The 18,371-nt window shown below is 32.0% G+C and overlaps 1 protein-coding gene across 1 annotated transcript; it reads right to left on the reverse strand.

The window, feature by feature from the left end:
- Positions 1 to 7,248: 7,248 nt before the first annotated feature.
- Positions 7,249 to 12,942, reverse strand: LOC113867263 (protein LONGIFOLIA 1-like). The gene is made up of 5 exons (XM_027502456.1): positions 12,134 to 12,942; positions 10,922 to 10,974; positions 8,938 to 10,842; positions 8,711 to 8,864; positions 7,249 to 8,327 (listed from the first exon to the last, which is right to left on the reverse strand). Exons 1-5 carry the CDS (start codon positions 12,285 to 12,287, stop codon positions 7,537 to 7,539), a joined length of 3,057 nt encoding a protein of 1,018 aa, XP_027358257.1. The 5' UTR covers positions 12,288 to 12,942; the 3' UTR covers positions 7,249 to 7,536.
- Between the last annotated feature and the right edge of the window lie 5,429 nt (positions 12,943 to 18,371).

Consider the following 18,371-nt stretch of genomic DNA (forward strand, 5'->3'; position numbering starts at 1 on the left):
CTAGAGTGTGATGAGTTCCCAGTCTTCAAGTATGGTCGCTTGAAGCTTCAAGTCTTTCCAAGCATGTGCCAAGGATTCCGTGCAAGAGAGACAAGATGATAGATGTATCCCAAAGCAAAAGCCAAGATGTCAAAAAAAAAGGTCCCCTTACGATGCATGAGATATCACTCAATTCTCTTTAAGAAAAGTGTATTACCATAGGCTTGACTATAAACCGACTCTCCACTAAATAATTTAAATGCAAGTAAAAATCATGAGGTCTTTTTCAGGTTATAATGTGGCCAAGGGATTATAATAATTGAGGTGAGATAAATGAAAGAAAGAAAATATACAAAGTGGTAATAAATTATAAAAATTATAAAACATCCCCTAAGTTTACAAATGAAGCTCTTGGAGTATTTTTTATATTTTTGAATATAAACAATATCTTTACTCCTCTCTCTTTTCAATCATATATAACCCTTTTTTCTCTATACTTTCTTTCTTTCTTTCTTTTTGGCACATAAAAGATATAGAGAAGAATTTATCAATCAATTCAACAACTTAATTTCTCTATTCATAAACTCAAGGTCATCAAAATATTTTATAAATTTAATGTAAGGGACCAAGAAAATCAATATAGCTCAAAGTGGGCAACTAGTTGTATCTCAACATGCTGAAGGTCAAGAATAAAAATCCTATTATGTCTCAATCACATTAAAACATGCAATTAAAAAGAGAAGTCTTAAGTCGGCTCCAAGTCAAGTTCTAGAGCACAAATCCTAAAGAGATAATCATACAAAACAATGAGGAAAAGGGGTACAATTGAATTAAGATAGAAATCTCCTTTTAAGGCTCAAAACTCACATTTGTGGGTTAAATTTTAATGTAGAGTATAAAAGTAAGGAACTTAGCTAATTATTAGTTTCCTAATGAAAGTACAATGCCAATAACAATTACTCAATATGCTCTTCTATCTGGAAAAATTGGGTTCCATGAGGGAAAAAGTTTTAATTTATTACAAAGATAGCATAGACACTTCACTTAAGAACATGCAATATTAATCACATAATTAGGTACTACTCCCCCATACTTGACATTTATTCAAAAATTAGGCCCTCTTTTATAGTCCATTTATTCATATTTAACATTTATTTGAATTAGGTTTTACACTAATTTAGTTATTAATTGCGCAGTTTGATATAAAGAAGCCACGAGTAGATTTCAGGTACATTTTGAGCCCAAATGAATGGGCTTAAAAGCCTCACAGCAATAAGCACGCCCAGTGAAGCACGAGGGTGCTTTGATGATATGCACAACCGTGCTGCACCATCATGCACGGCCGTGCTTTCTTGTGTTAGCCAAACTTACCAAGTTCAAAGGAGTTTAAATTATATAAATAAAGGGGAGAAAGCATCGTGAAGGGAGCTTTTGCGGAGCACAGATTTACACAGAACCTTTTCTTCGAGATTTCGAATCATTTCCACCTTTCTCGTAGGATCGTTGGCACATCCTTGGCGGAACTTAGAGCTTCAAGTGACCATACCTGAAGACTGAAGATTCATCTCCTATTCGAGTTTGCTTTACTGCTTCATCATAGATATGTTATTGATTGTTTTAGTTTTTTCTTTCTACATGAGTAGCTAAATCCATAGCTAGGGCTATAAGAATTATCATTTATGACTTTATGGGATTTTGATATTTGAATCTAAATATGATTTTCGTTTCTTGATTAGAATTTATCTTATCGTTTCTTATTCTTAACCCTAATTAATTACATCGTCCGGCAATCGTACCTCGGGTAATTAATAGATCTATAGGATAAAACGAGACGAAAGATTAGATAGACCAAACCAATCTTCATCTTCTAATCGTTATTGAATTAACAAATTCATAAGCTCCTTAAGCTTTTTCTAAATTAATAACTTGCATGACCATTGGGGATATTAACTTAGAAAAAAGAATATTAATACTGCATGACCATTGGGTATTAATAGTATTAGTATAAATGATTAGTAATCACCAGGAAATCAGATTTAGATCTAAATAGAAAAATATCATAAATGATTGAATGAGAACACTCATACGCCCTAAGTTCCTCTCCGATAAAGTTTAACTAAAACGTGTTTTATGTTTCTTGCTCTTAGTTTTTACAATTGATTTTATAAATTCTAGTTTTGATTAATCTCGCATATTTGAAGCTCAAACAATTAAATTATGAAAACTCTTAGTAATTGATAAACAATCCTTGTGGGACGATATTTCAGGAATTTAGTTGAAAACCCTTTATTACTTCTCAATGAGTACACTTGTCCTCCGAACATGTATGAATTTAATTACCTATATACATCATGTACAGAAGTAGATAGGAAGAGTCAAGGTAACAGTGTGACACAACTGAGGAATGCTTGTGTCCAGGTTCAGGAGAGGACCTTGGGGGTAGTGAAGGAGGGGATGACCCAATGGCGTGGAATAGCTCACCGTGGCCGGGTCACGTCGTCGAGCAAACCTTACTAATCCTGAGGTAGACACCCATTATCGAGGATCGTGGCAGGCTCATTCCTAAAGAATAATGGTTAAATGGATGAGAAAGTTGTAATTATGCTAGTAGGGAATGAGAACCTCCGACCACCTTGATTGAAGAGACGTTGGAATCTAGAGGAAGAAAATTCTCTGAGTGACATGCATTTTATCTTATGAACTCGTTTGTCTTTGCATTTAAGTGTGATGTGCTTATTAATGTTTTGATTGTTTAACCCTTGGAATGAGGATTTTTCCTTAATCTTTTCTTCTGTTTGTTTAATTGTGTTGAAAATAATTCCTTACTATGATGGACTCACCTTTTTGTTTGGTTTTCCTTCCCCTTTGGTTTTTCTTTTGTGTGTTTGTATGTCAAATGAACCCTCACTAAGCAGCGATTTGAGGAGTAGACCGTGGGGAGGGAGAGATGTGTACCTACAACCCTCTGACCAACCGACTTATTTTTCAAGGGATGATCAACTTGAGCTTAGGACTCATCACTGATAATGGTTGGAAGCCTTACTGGAGTGACTACTTTTTTGCTGACATTTTTGTACCTCTATCGGGGAGTGTATGCACCTCCATACTTCCCCCTCCTACTCCTTTTGCATCACCACCAAATCAAACATCCTTCCCTGAACCTAGTAAAAATCCTGATAAAAGTAAGGCCCCTATGAATTCTAAACCCCCATTTACTTCTAACTCGAATCTTGTTGCTGAGTGTAAGTGGAAGGACATTGAAGTTGTTGAGTCATCCATTCGACCTGTACATCATCACCCTGTGAGAGTTCTCCTTCCCCCTTCAGATGAAGCTTGACCGTCTGTGTGACACCCATCATCACCACCACCACCTACATCACGCTCACCACCCCTACCATCGGATGGATTGACAGTGATGAAGATGACCTGCTACTTTCTTCCCACCAGGAATGAGTCAACCTATTCAGATGGAATGGAATCCGATCCTAGCGAGGATTCCCATCTTTTGGAGTTTTATGTATAGTCATAGATTGATATTGCTTATAGTATGGTTTATTTTGATTCATTTTGAAATACTTTATATATATATATATAAGGGGTTGTTTTGTTCTTGTATTTACTCCTTGGAAAGTTTGATTTGGATGGACATATTTCATTTTCACTTTTACATGAATATATACCTACGCTTCAGTTTCTTTAAATTTTAATTTCCTGCGATGATGTTTTATTTATCTCATCCTCTTGTCCTCTTGATGTTGATTCATGTCCTATTTATTAATTGAAGTTATGTAACAAAAGGAAAAGTGAATGTTATGTGAACTCATTTGAAATAAGTGAGATTTATAGGTGCCAAATTAATTCAAAATGACTGAAGAGAATGTATGTTGAGACTTCCATGTTTTTGACATTGTAATGATTCACTGTTTCCATTTTTTTAAATTAGGATTGATGTAAAATGACACAAAAATGTTGAGATAAGCAGGAGAGAATAATTGATTGTAGTCCTAAAATTGTCTATACATGTTTATGAACTATAGAGAAATCAAAAATGGTTCATCCATAATGGTATCCGAGCATGTTGGCCAACAATCTCATGGTACCTACTTAATATATATATTGTTTTAGAATGTTGTTATATTTGATGGTATTTAGAAGTGTTATTCAAATTAATTTTCTTCCTTACTAAACGTGGACATTTCCATGTAATATATTCTTACATCTGAACTTATCTTAGGTTGGAATTTAGGAGTCATCACAATTTAGTGGTACTAGAATTTTAGTAATTTAGGTATCACAATTTTTACTGTGAATTCATTTATAATAAGTTTTTGAATACCTATTCTCTATGTTTGAATAAATAGTTGTTACGGAGTATCGTAAATAGACATAATCTTAAATAAATACATTTTTTTTGGACCAATTAGTGTTCATGTTAAAAAAAAAAAAAGGACTAATTTGTGATACATTCTATCAATTAAACCGTTCTTAATCATAATGTATATAATGATTTGGTCATATCAATGTTACATATCTTCCTGGCTAGGGAGTGCCATAAATTTTTTTCTTCTTATTTTAAAATAGATTTTATATATAAAATATTTAAAAAAATTTAAAAAATTATTAATAAAAATATTATATTTAAAAAATATTTTTTTTATAATTGTTATAATATAATTTACTTATTTTTTCTTACTACTCTCATCTTTATCCATTTAAACAAGTAAAATGATCTTTTGTTATTTCTTTTACTCTTATTATTATTATTCATTCAAACAATATATCTTTTCTATTCTATTTCTATCCACCCTATTTTCTTTCTCTCTCTTTCATTTCTCATCCAAACATAGCTTAATTGAGGTTGAGGGTCATGTGGCTTATCAAGGACTAATAAATAATTAATTAAACAGAAATGGCTAAATTGTAAATGGGTAAAAGATAAGTTTCTAAAAGTAATTGCTATTTATTGGGGTTAACAACTTAAAAGGGAGTAATTAGTCAATTTATTTCTTAACTTTGTAAAATCTTTTTACTCTAGTTCTTAACTTAATTATCACTTCATTTTAACTTTTTCAAATGTCATTTACATTAATTTTTGCCATCAACCACGGTTAATATCCACTTACGGAGCTCTATGCTGTCATATTAGTATTTTATTTTAGTCATTCACATAATTAAACACGTATATCTAAATAAAATTTCAATGTTAAATATCAATAGTCTTTTCAAGGATAACAATGACAAATCAGTTTAGCAATTATTTGAAAATTGAAACATGATTTGATCAAAATTTAAAATTTGGACTTCTGTTTGGTTAGATCTTATTCGTTATCTCAAAATCAAATGCTTTCAAGAGTCCAACTTCGGACACATACACTATATCTGGGGAAGTTAAGATCCAAGACTTAAACTCACAGCTACAAACTCAAGTGCAGTTCAAGACTCCTAATTTGAGCAGTGTGGGAATGAAGCCCGAATCTTTCGTTACCGTTCAAGATGATGAGGATGTGGATGAGATTGATGTAGATCCCAAGGATATAGAGTTGGTCACTCAAATGGTTGGCAAGATCAAGAGCTCTGAAAGCTCTCAAAACAACCAATGATGACATTGTTGCTTTATGTAGCTAACTGGTTAATAATCTTGTTTGGTAGAATTTGGAACGTGTAACTATTTTTCTAATTAAAATTTTTGCTCACTTTGGATTTTGATCCGTTTATATGGGCAATTGTCAGTATGATAGAAAAACTATAGACAGATTTGCAATTTTAGTCATGATTCTGTATCCAACATTCTAAATTTTATTTAAAAGCGTTACAAATTTAGGGACCAAAAGTAACTATTTACTCATTTAAAAGGGTTATCTAATTTTACATGAAATATGGTTGTCCTTTAGATAGAACGTATTCTCTTCTTCTCTTCACCATCAGGAAAGTAGAAGGAATAGAAAGACAACTCTACTGGATTCTCCCTCTCGCATTTAGGAAATTAAGAGTGTTGAAGATTCTCTTCTCTAGCCATGATAGAGGTAAGTGATTCTATCTCTCATTATAATGGAAATTGTGAGAATTATGAATTTTAAGACCATGTGATAGCTTTCAATAATTGTTTCCTGGAAAGTACAACTTACAATCTGCATATTGCTATGCTAATATTTCAAGTACAGCTAATTGGATTTTTTTTTGGGTTAGTCAATAGTTGGAATATATGTGATCAATGTAGGGGTTTGCATGTGCTTCAGATATTGATCATTGCCTAGGAAATTCAGGCATTGTTCGAGACATTTTTTAGGTTGTTTCTGTAGCTAAGCAGATTCCATTTACCTATTCCATTTTAAGTTCTAATCTACAAATTTGAATGAGAAAAAAGTGCATGGTAAGAGAAAACAGTTTTTGTTTAATTTGGAGAAGCAACCCAAAAGGGTATGCAAACTCCCCTTCAGTTGATAATGAGTAGCAGTGCAAAGTAACTTGTTTCTGGCTGCATCCTTATAATTCAGGATAAGGAGGTGGTTTTTGTTGTTCCTCAGGCTTAGCTATTCAATGATGTAACCTCAGCAAAACTAATTGTGGAGATTTTAGTTGAATATAGATATACATCAATAGCGGAGACATATGCTCTAGCAACTGAAGCAGCGAACAGGAGACACACTTTGATTTTTAGGAAGTGAAGATAGCTCCTTTTGAATATGAAGCCTATGGTGTGTTTTAAGATTGGGGTTTGAAATAAGGTTAGTAGATTTGTAGTATGCATGTATGGCTAAATCTCAAATTTATCCTGTTGACTATTTTTGTTTTATGAATTTTAAAATATAGTAGATTTATCATACTGATTGATTATACACTGGAAGAAACCAAAGAGTGGATGTATGAACTCCTTCACAGGGAATGCAGTGATATGAAAACTTGAATATATTTTTATCGTCATTAATTGTTACTACTACAATTCTCTGCTTACTTAGCTAAAAGTTTGTCGATTTCTTAACCTTGTTCTTAAGGGCCGATTTTAAACATTTAAAAAAAGCAATTTTTTTTATTAAAAAAGATAAAATTTGTTATAATTTTATATTTTTTATGTAATAAATGCATTTTTGGTTATTTAATCTTCTGAGGTTAACATTTTCCAAAGTTTATTTTAAAATGGAACAAACAAATTGGTGGAGACACAATTTTAGCATCACTTGTTTTTCACACAACTTCCTACTCCAATTGGTTTTATGAATAATAACTATCTTCAAATGGCATACAACGATATGAACTAGACTGCTGAGGTATAGAAAAGGGATCTTACTCTGATAAATTTAAGACATCTGTAATTGAGCTTAAAAAGATCATGTCACTGATATATACATTTATCTTCATTTCTACATGTATTTCATTGACATACGCTATAAATACATGCAAGAAAGATGATTGTAGACATAAATGCTCATGAGTTTATATAGGAAATAAAATTAAAAATGTCTATTAATTAGCTTATTCCCCCGCACCCCCTTCTAAGTATATAAGTATAGGTAGAAAGTTGACAGATTAAGGCTGAAAATGACTTCTTAGCCATAATTTCTAATTGGGAAACAGCAGTTGCCTGCAACGCTTACCAGAATGGTTAGCTAGTTCTCCTCTCACAACTTCAGTTATCAAATCCTTAAAGATCAACCGTTCAATATCCAACACAATATTTGGTATTGCATTGTAGCTGTTTGTATAAATTGTGGGACAGTGCATCAACTCTTCCCACACGAGATTCGTCGAATTCTCATCCTCATTAGCATGGCTGACACTGCTACTTTTTTGTTGTAACTGATCAATTTCTGTGCAAAGCTCATCCAAAAGCTGTTGTCCTCTTAGTTTTTTACCTGCTAGTTGATTTGGCTGGAACCACAGAGTAGAAGTAGAACTTTCCGATATTATTTTTTGAGCTAGAATGTCATTAACAACATCAAATATAAGCTTTCTTTGCTTTTGTTCTGGATTGTCCATCCAAGCAATGTTCATGGCACTGTGATCAATATTGAAACACATCTTGTTGGTCTTGATTTGCTCTAGTGCAAGGAACAACTTTGGGTTTATTGGGTAACCTGATGAATGAAAAGCCTGGCTAGACCTTGGACTGTTGAGTAGCCCTGATACTAATAATATTTCTGATATATATTTATGGTCAGGATCCTTATCCTCATTGAAATTGGTGAATCTCTTGTCATTGTAATCAATTTGTCCAAGAATTTGAACCAAATTTTCAGTTTTCAAGTTAGTATCACTGTTTCCATTGCTGAAGTTGGCTTTTGCAGTGTTGGCTGAAAGAGGAAGATCATCGGAGTTCTCCTCGCTACTATCATAAGTATTCAGAGCTTCATCTGTAGCAATAAATTTGAAGAAAATTAATATGTAACAAAGATTTCTTCTAAATTGCACAAAAGGGTATTTGGTGCAAAGATTCATTTTACAGATGATTTTAGACTGATTTGACTTTAGGGGTGCCTTTGGGTACGTAGCTTAAGTAAGAACTTATTCAATCAACTCGTTTTATGTGAGGACTTATGCCATAAATTAGACTATAAATCTTATTGGAATAAGTTAAATCGAGCCTATTTTGCTAAATTATACCAAAAACTTTATTGAAATAAGTTAAAAAGAGTTTATGAGAGCTATAAGCTATTTTCATAAGCTATTCATATCTTAAGTTCTTCCAAATGCACCCTCAGTCTATGTTTTCTTAGAAATGAAGTGTGCAATATACCTAAATCTTTTGAGATGTATGATTTCTTTTTAACTGGAGAAGGTGGTTCTTCTCTGTAAAATGCAGCATCAAGAACAGACACAGGGCTTGGTTGTTCTGCTGTACTTATTTTCTCGGCCATAAAGCTTTCCTTGCTCAACTCTTTTGCTGCATTCTGAGCAATGAAAGAACATTAAACGAGGTGATTTAGTTTCAAGAATTCAATGATGAGAGGAAGAAATACTTACATTTTGGTTCAGCCCTTTTAGTTGGATGGAATAGCTATTGATCTTTTGGGAATGATCAATGTGAATGACTTCTACATCACTGTAAGAGTCCATGCTTCTCTTACTGTCAAAATCTGATGAAACAACATCAACTTCATGCTTAAAATCCCTCCTTTGATAGTTGATCTCACTGAAATGTTCATTTCTTTCTTGCAAAGTAGAGAATTTTTGTTTGGTTTTTGTGCTCGGGGAAGACATTTCCCCTGGTTGCTTATTGTGTTGTCTTCTGTTACTACTGGAATCAGATGATGAGTTTGTTGGCGAAGAACGCCTCTCCAAACCAAACTTCTTTTGTAATCTTGGACTCCTGGTCTCTGCTGTATTGCTGGAGATGGTGGCATTTTCTCCATTGATCACTTGAGGAACTTTTGATGATTGCACCATTTTTGAAGTTTTCATCTTAGTACTCTTATCCACTGAATTAAAGTGTTGACTAGTAGGATCCTTGACATGTCTGATTGCTGAATTGATACCTTTAGTTGTTTGCCTGTCAAAATTGTCAACCAATATTCCATTTGTGCATTTACCAGGACTAGACTTGCTGGTGTCTGATTTATCATGAAATGGCATTTCTGTGGAAGCAGGATTATTGGTTTTTCTTGCATCTTTAGCTGGTTTCATGATGAAAATTGGAGATTTATTGCCATGAGTTGGATTTGACATCTCAATAGGAGTAAATGTTGTGTCCTTCTGTTGTATTCTTGGGCTTTGTACTATTGAGCTTTCACTGAGACTACTATTACTCCTATTGTCAGATGGAGAATTTGATGCCCGATCTCTTGTAATATCCAATGATTCTTTATATCTCTGCATAGCATCAAGAATCTGTTTAAGGGCTCTAAGATCCTTTCCAGAATTTTTGAACTCTAGATTAGCTACCCGTTTTTCAATTTCTCCATATACAGAGAGGGGTGTGTTTGATGCTGTTATTGAAGATTCACTTCTCTTGGAAGCCTGTAATTGAGACCCTTGGCGTGCTTCTGGTTGCCTCCATGGACTAGATTCTAAGGAAAACTGGGAACACGGCATCACATTCAGTATTGAAGCATCCCTCCTAGACTGAAGCAAGATCGACCCCTTGCTGGTCCTTGGTGATGCTAAACTTTGGTGCTGCTTGTGCTCATCAATCATGCTAGATCCTGCAAAGGTCTCAATTTTGTTGGTTGTGCAGCTAGAGATCCCTGGTGGAGTATCACAAGTTTGTGTGCAGTCAGGGAAGGCTTCTAGTCCCATTAACTTAGCTACAACACTGGATGGTCTTTTGGAAGTTTCTGATTCTTGCAGCTGCTTAGGCATTGTGTTGGAGTTCACATACCCTTTATGTGGACCTTTCAAAAGATTGTGGGGTTTTGTTCCTTCATTGAAACTTTTGATGGATCCTTGTTTGCTATCCAAGGAAAGCCTTGGGAACTCCTTGTGCTTTGTACCAGATTTGGATGTGTCATGCATATCCCTCCCATCATAGGAGAGTCTTGGTGATTCCCATGCAACCTTCACTCCTGTGTTGATAGATTTTGCTGCTTCCAAAGGCCTAGGAGAATCAATGTATTTCAAGATGCGGCCCTTCTTTTCCTCTTTAGCTATAGTTTTCACTGACAATCTATGAACATCTCTATGCATTGAGTCTTTCACAATATCATAGAAATCAAGGGGTTGATGGCCTTGGTTGCTAAGTTGCTTCATTGTTGTTCCTGAGTCGGAGTTTTCTTGAACTTTGATTTGACTCATTGATGATGGTTCTATCTGAACTGTTCTGTTAAACTCGAGGGATGACATGCTAGATGAACGAGATGATGAAGATACTGAAGTTCCTGATGATTCTGTGGAGAATTGTTGATTCTCTCTTGCAACCTTCACATTCTTTGCCTGCAATATCACACTCATTCTTAACTGTTTCTGCAAAAATTCTTTGATGATTTAAACTATTGTTATCTACTTATCTTACCGTTGCCTTTTGTGTTGTATTATTCAGCTCTTTGGTATGATTACTTGTTCTACCTGAGAAAGGAAATACATCTTAGTAGAAAGTAATATGAAATATCTTGTGAAAACTTTAACCTCAACTAGCTTTCAAATTCTTCTAAAATATATTATGTTACAGTTTCAGAGGAAGGCAATGACATTATTAATGGAAGTATTGGAAAATTCCTGCATAAATATTGTACATTCAAGTTGGGTGTACTAGACTAATAAATTATTAATATATCATTAAATAATGCATTAAGTCTATGTAAGAATTTATATATAATAATAATAATAATAATAATAATAATAATAATAATAATTACAGAGCCACGTGCCACTTGGGAATATATGAAATTTTGAATTCTTCCATAAAATATCGCAACTTAAAGCATTCAATGTGTATTAAATCAGGAAAATAAACTATTTATAGGCGAACAAACTCAAATAAAAGAAAATATTTGTATCTCCGGCGGAGCAAGATAATGCAATTTGTCTTTTGAATAAGGAAATTATAAGAAAATCTGTTTGAAATTTTCATGGTTTCATATATATTAAATGGAAAGATTTTATACATATCTATAAATGAAGATTTAATCTGGTAAAGACCACCATGATTTAATTCGGAGACAGTTGATACAATTTGTCTTGCCTTGCTTTTAGTCTTTTACCGATTACCACCCTTCTCATCCCACCAAAAACAAAAACAAAACAAAACCCGAAGAGAAAAGAGAAAACTATATGACAGTACATCACTGACACATTGTAAGTTAACTGGGCCAGTCCAATTAATGTTGAAAAAAACCGATTAATCGTGTTTATAATATATATAAAGATCACTTTCAAAATAAAAAATATATTATGTTAACTTCAATACTATCAAAATCACTTTTAAAATGATTAAACCTCTAAATAAATCTTTAAGGTTGTGTACTATTCGACACTTTAATCTCCTAAAATTCTAAAATTTCCTCTTATAATTTTGATTTTACAAAACTCCATTCACTTTAATATAAAACAACAATGAGAAATATAATTAAAAACTTTAAAATTAATGTTTTTTTAATGCTAGATACTAACAAAAAGAAAATCAAATCTAAGTAACTGAAACATCTGACATATAAAATCAGAAGAAGTAATCAAGGATTTATTTCCTTTAACATGCATGAAAGAAACCAAAGATAATGCAAATTACCTTGAGTTGGTGTGTTCTGACTATGGCTGCTACCACGTTGGCCTGTGAGGAACCTTTGGCGGTCAAACAGCTGAAAAAATCCACTGATGCAGCCAATTTGCTTCTGCAAATCTGGGTTTTCATCCTTCATTGACGTCAAAACCTTTTTGGACATTTTTGTTTTGTTTTGGCTTCCTTTCAACTTCTAAGAGTTCACAAGACCTCAGTTAAGTAATTACCATTCTCCCTCTCTCGCAAAGAATGTAGAAGAGAAGATCTTTTGTTTTGGGATCTTAATGGAAGTAAACAGAAACTCAAATATCAAGGTGATTGAGAAGGAGGAATTGGCTTTGAGAGTTAGAGAAGAAAGTTCTAATTATGGTGATAATAATAGTGCAATGACTATAGAACTGGATGAGGACTTGGTCATGCAAATTCCATGTTTTTGTGTGTTACATGTGTGTATGCATGTGAACACGAGAATGTTCATGACCATGAATATGGAACCAAAGAGATAGAAAACTAAAATATTGCATAAATTGGATGTTGGGTTTTCACATAGAAGAGGAGAGAGTATATCTGCTGCAAAAGCAGAAGGAACAAAAAGAAGTGGAAACCAAGCAATTCCAAAGGGATGCACAAACCATAGGGAAATTTGATAGACCCAAGAAGAGATGTTTTTCTTTCTAATGCTGAGCAAAGGAATATGTATATAAATTTTTTTTAATGTTTAATTTGCTCTCGCTTGCACTTGCAGAGGCAACCAAAGTGTGTGTGAGAGGAATTGTAGTGTGTATATGATGAATGCGAGTGTTGAAAATTAGGCTTCTAAGAATAAATAAGACCCAGTGACAGCCATATTATAATAATTACATTACGTAAGAGAGAGGGGAAAAGGGGTGTGAAAATGTGAGTTGATGAGAGAGAAGAGAGTTGTTAAAATATATAAATACTTGAGAAAAAGGGGTGTGTGTGTTTGTGTGTGTGAATGAGTGGGTCATATGAGGCAGATCTGCTGTGGTCATTTCCTAGCACTTGTGTGTAGACAAAACAACGTGGGTGGGTCTATGCCTTCGACCTCTCTTCAGGAGCATGTGGAGTTTGTCAGAGGGAGGGAAAAACAAAAACCAAAACAAGTACTACACTTTCCAATTGTTTTTTAATTTTTAACTTAAATGTTCTACCTTTATAAATTTTTATTATTATTATCATTCAATCATAAATTATCAAATTAATAAGAATTATATTTTTAATAGTTAATATAAAAAATGCAAATAACATACTTTAGTTAATATTTAAATTTTATCAAAAATTATAAAAAATATAAATTATACTTATTCTTAATATAATTTAATAATTCTCTTTTATATTTTTGATTTTTTAATAAATTTTAACTAATAATTAAAAATATATTAAAAAATATGTTTCTAGTACTTCTCATATAAAAATTATATTTATGATATATTTTAATTGGTCGAAAGAGTAAAAATATTTATATTAACAGTGCACTAAAATTAAACTCTAGTTTTAATAAATTTTAAAATAAAAAAAGTTTATAAGGTAAAAATTATTTTAATCAAATTCTATTTTGACTATATTTGTATTTAATCGTGAGATTTCAACAAATTTTTATTTTTTTAAAATTATTTTAATAAAATTTAAAGTTAAATTTGTATGATAAGATTTTATTAAATAATTGTTTAATTAAATTATTTATTCAAAATTGAAAAAATTGAAGAAGAAAGAATATATGGGTTTTCAGTGTGGAATAATGCAGATTCTTTTAAGGTGTTTGTTCAACCATTCCATACATATCCCACTTTAACATAACTACTTTTTCTTTTAATCTTTTCCTTACTTGGGACCTAACCTCAAAATGGAGCTTATACGATACTAGTTCAGTTTGCAAACAAAATTGCATTGTTTAAATGTAGAATTTTAATGTTTTAATGTTGCATTTTATCATAGTGTTGGTACTGGTAAATTGCAGTGTTGAGTAACATAAATATGCACATTGTATACGAGTTATGTGAATGTTTTGGTTTAACCTTAAACAACAATTGGAAAAATGGGAATTGAGGAACATGGTATAGGAAATAGATTATTAATCGCTCTAATGTATTATACCAATCTAGCCAGCAACAAGAGTACTGGTTCACTCCAAAGGCTATATGTTTGGCTGTGTGCTTTTTTGTAGGTATACATTTCAGAAGTGTGGTCCAATGTGTAGTCACAACTATCATGCAGAGTCAGACAGGTACTAACTCTTGAATAGGTTTGGACCATTAGCATTTCCAAAGGATGAATTAAAGAATAAGATCAAATTTTGAGGGAATACATTGGAAAACCGATCATTTTCGCCGCAAGCTTTTGGTCCCTTGCTACCACTTCTGCCAGACAATATCACATGTTATTAATTTAGTGTCTCATCCTTATCATTAATATTGGATGAGTTAGATTTCACTTATCTGTGTGTAATTTTTCTTTTGGCAAAGCTCACATTCATTGAACTTAATGAGGGAAATCTGAACACAAGAGGGGGACAAACCATAAAGAACTAGAGTCAACATTGTGAAGATAAGAATTCTTGCCAACTTGTCTTAACTATTTGCTTTTTCATAGAGAGTTCTTGGAATACCTGAATGAAAGAGGAGTCCCTTCCCCCCATTCTCATAATAAGATCAAATTTTATCTTTAGCTGAATTACTTTCAGAGTTTGGAGGGATTCTCCCAAGTTTGACTTACATCATCTTTTGGTGAACTATAAAGTCAAACTATTGAACCATAGAAAAAACGAAAGCAACATACCCTTTACTAATATTGTTTTCAGAAACATGAAAACAAATTTTGATGTCCAATTATCCATAATAAATATAACAAATCAAACTCGACACATGTTCTTAATTTTTTTAATTACTTAAAATACTACTTGCATTGACTGATATACCTTAACCTAAGATAATATGTATCAACCGTCATTATTTTGTTACTTCTATATATCTCTCATGCATTCAAAATAGGATTGCGAAATAGCCCCCAGTTTAAATTATATATAACTTCTTTAACATGCAACCTAAGAAACTTTTAAAGGGTATCTCCTTTTTAAATTGCTAACCTTAATATTATGCCTCACGCGCACAGTTGTACAATTATATAATGGGGTTCTGAGTTCTGACCTTCTGCAACGTTTTAATATAATTGTTTTTTCTCTATGATATTGCTAATTGAATCAAGGACAATAATTGAAATCACATCGATCAGCAAGGTACGTTTCAAGCATCCAACCCCTTTTCATGTGCACTTTACTTATTTGTTTAATAAGATATACGCATTAACTTGGTATAAGAATTTATTGTCGATAAATTAATGGCATAATTGTGGTCCTGCGAAAGATTAGCTTCTTTTTTCAGGTTATGTCCATGAGCTCCCCACATTGTACCGAAAAGGTACAGTATGGTACAATCTTATTGGATGGCTTATTACTTATTAATTAGCTTCTCAAGAGTATGCATACTAATACATGTTACTCGAGCAATTTTAACATGAGCATTAAACATATATAGTTAGAAATGGATAATGCTATTCCTACAATTATAGTAAGTAACATGTCTTATAATAAAAGAGAGATAAATCGAGAAGAGAGTAAAAATATGAGATATAAAATAGGTAATTTAGTATTTTTATATATAAATAATTAATCGAAAGTTCAGAATAGCATTAGAATAACTCATGCAACAATCTTTAATACAGAATTAGTATTCATTATTTTAATGCATTTTAAGCTTTTAATTGGCTGTACCTATAGAAATTATGCTCTCACAAAAAGAAGTTATTATACTCACGGGGTTAACTCATCTAGCTAGTTGGCTTTTGCAGTTTCAAGGCCATGACTTGGATAAGATTTCAGGATAATATCCATTGCTAGACAATATGTAATTCTACCTTAAATTTTTATTAAAGTTAGTATTATTTCTCGTCCTTGCATGGATCGGGCAAGCCTTCTCTTAATCTAAGCTTTCTCACAACCAAATATATAATGTACTCGTTATTTTTTTTAGTTTTAAAATAAATGCCACTTTTAGTTTTCATTAAATTACTTATTGCTAAATGTATTTTTAATTTTATTATTATTTTTTAGTCATAGTGAGATGGTGATATAATGAAGTCAACTTATATCTTTCTAAAATTAAAAAAAAAAAATCACTTTAAATAACATGTTAAAAGAAAGGAAACAATAGTTGGTGAACTCTATGCTAGAGCACCATAAGGATGACTTGTCCATTCAAAGTAAATCAGAATCTGCTTCTGGTCCTTAATTTTTGTCGCTTACTAAAACTTTTTGATATTCACCAATACATAGTTATGCAATAGTAATCAGTTTTTGGCCCAAAAAAGCATTCATAACTTGCTCTGGATTATCTTTCGGATTATATATCTCTCTGCAAGTATCTCTACGTAACTACATGAAAGCACTAATTTATATTCTTATATTGCAACGTCCTTTAATTATAAACTTTTGAAATAATTACATCTTTAAAAAAATTGAGTTTATTTCAAGTTATTTGTTACTATAAAAATTAATAAGATATTGATTAGTTTTCATACGTTTATCTTTTAATGTAGAGTGAGATTTTTAATTAACTGAAGAATATAATCGAATAAACTTATTTTATCTTATTATTAAGACAATATGTAATAACATTTTTAACTGTATATAGGCGAAATTTTGACCAATAGCTGTCTTAAATTAATTGAATAAGGTAATATGATAGTATCTAGCTATTGTTTCCAGTGAAAGGTATCGTGAGTTTGATAGCAAGGTTAAGTGGAAGGTGTAATATTTTTTTACATAATTGATGATCCCATGTTAAATTTAGCTTCTAGTGTTGATTGGCAAATTTCTGCGCGCGTTGGACTACGTGAAGACAATAATGGTCCCCTTAAATCTTCTAATTATGTCCATGATAGTGTTCTTTCACTAACAAATAGTAATAAGTTAATACTAGGTCTTTTGCATTTTTAGCATATAGATGACCTGTTCCAACATAGAAGATCTTCAAATGGACGGTTGAATTCTTTTGTCTGAATCACAACCAGGCAAGAAGAAACATCATGTGCTAGTGGATTGCTTATCATAGCAAACTACCAAAATTAAAGTTAATGCATATATCAACTAGCATTTAGCCAGTTGTGTCCTATGGCCCTCATTCAATTATATATCCTTAAACATGGTATTGCTAATGGTTGGATGGAAATATATATCGTAAATATGTAAATAAAGTGAGAAAAAAATCAACTAAAAGTAATATTATTAAAATATATTAGAAAATTCCTTACCTACCTTAACACACTTTTATCTAAGAAGTTTAAAAAAAATGTGGAAGAGTGCAAATATATGAAATTATTCATTTAAGATCACGCATTTTATTGGCTTATCTCCATAGATTTATCGAATTCGAGCATATATGCATTGCCTATAATTAATGATTAAAAAACAATGTACATATTTATGTGTGATTTCACTTTTCCCCCCGTTAAACAAGTGATTACTTATTGAAAGAAAATGATGAATATTGGCTTAGATCCTATATATATGCTAGCTAATTCAATAGCACCGCATTAATTAATTTTGAACGCATATGTGCATATGATACACATATATAAGTAACAAAATATACATTTCTTGAAATAATAACAACCAAAATTTCATATCAAAATTTTACCTTTCTTCATTTATCTATTTCTTTTTAGGGTGTCATAAGTGGGAATAGGTTGTGAGCTAGGATAGAGGTTTATGCATGCTCCTAATATCTAAAATATTTATCAACAAAGTGAAAAAAAAAAAAAAAACTCTTTGAAGTTCCTAATTGATTCGGTATGTAGTGTGTTTTGAGGTCTTGTTTTTCATTAACACGAAATAAAAAATTAAAAAAGAGAGTCAAGTTTGTGTTATACAATTCATATATTAAAAACAATCTTCATAACGAAGTATTGTAAAATAGACTCTTTTTTAATTTCTTTTCACATGGGTTGTTTATAAAAGATTTTTTTTCTCTCGAAATTTGCTCGAAAACGTCTGAAATTAGATACCTCTTTTTCAAAACGTTATTCATTACTTTATGGTGACAATGATGATTGTAAATATATATGTCCAATGAGTTTCACGAAATAGTATCTTTGTAAAAACTAATAGGTTTAATTACTATGTATAATAATAGGTTGAAAAATGCTATATTAATTCTCCACCTGCATGGAAAGG

The sequence above is a fragment of the Abrus precatorius genome, unplaced genomic scaffold, assembly GCF_003935025.1.
Source record: "Abrus precatorius isolate BTA unplaced genomic scaffold, Abrus_2018 Scaffold5, whole genome shotgun sequence".
Taxonomy (NCBI): Eukaryota; Viridiplantae; Streptophyta; class Magnoliopsida; order Fabales; family Fabaceae; genus Abrus; species Abrus precatorius.

What these genes read in the sequence shown, in the direction of transcription:
- LOC113867263 (XM_027502456.1), bottom strand. Translation starts at nt 12,287, where the DNA reads ATGTCCAAAAAGGTTTTGACGTCAATGAAGGATGAAAACCCAGATTTG. An exon ending in TCAGAACACACCAACTCAAG is followed by an intron (nt 10,975 to 12,133) that starts GTAATTTGCATT and finishes TTCCTTTCTCAG; the next exon opens with GTAGAACAAGTAATCATACC. An exon ending in ATACAACACAAAAGGCAACG is followed by an intron (nt 10,843 to 10,921) that starts GTAAGATAAGTA and finishes GTGATATTGCAG; the next exon opens with GCAAAGAATGTGAAGGTTGC.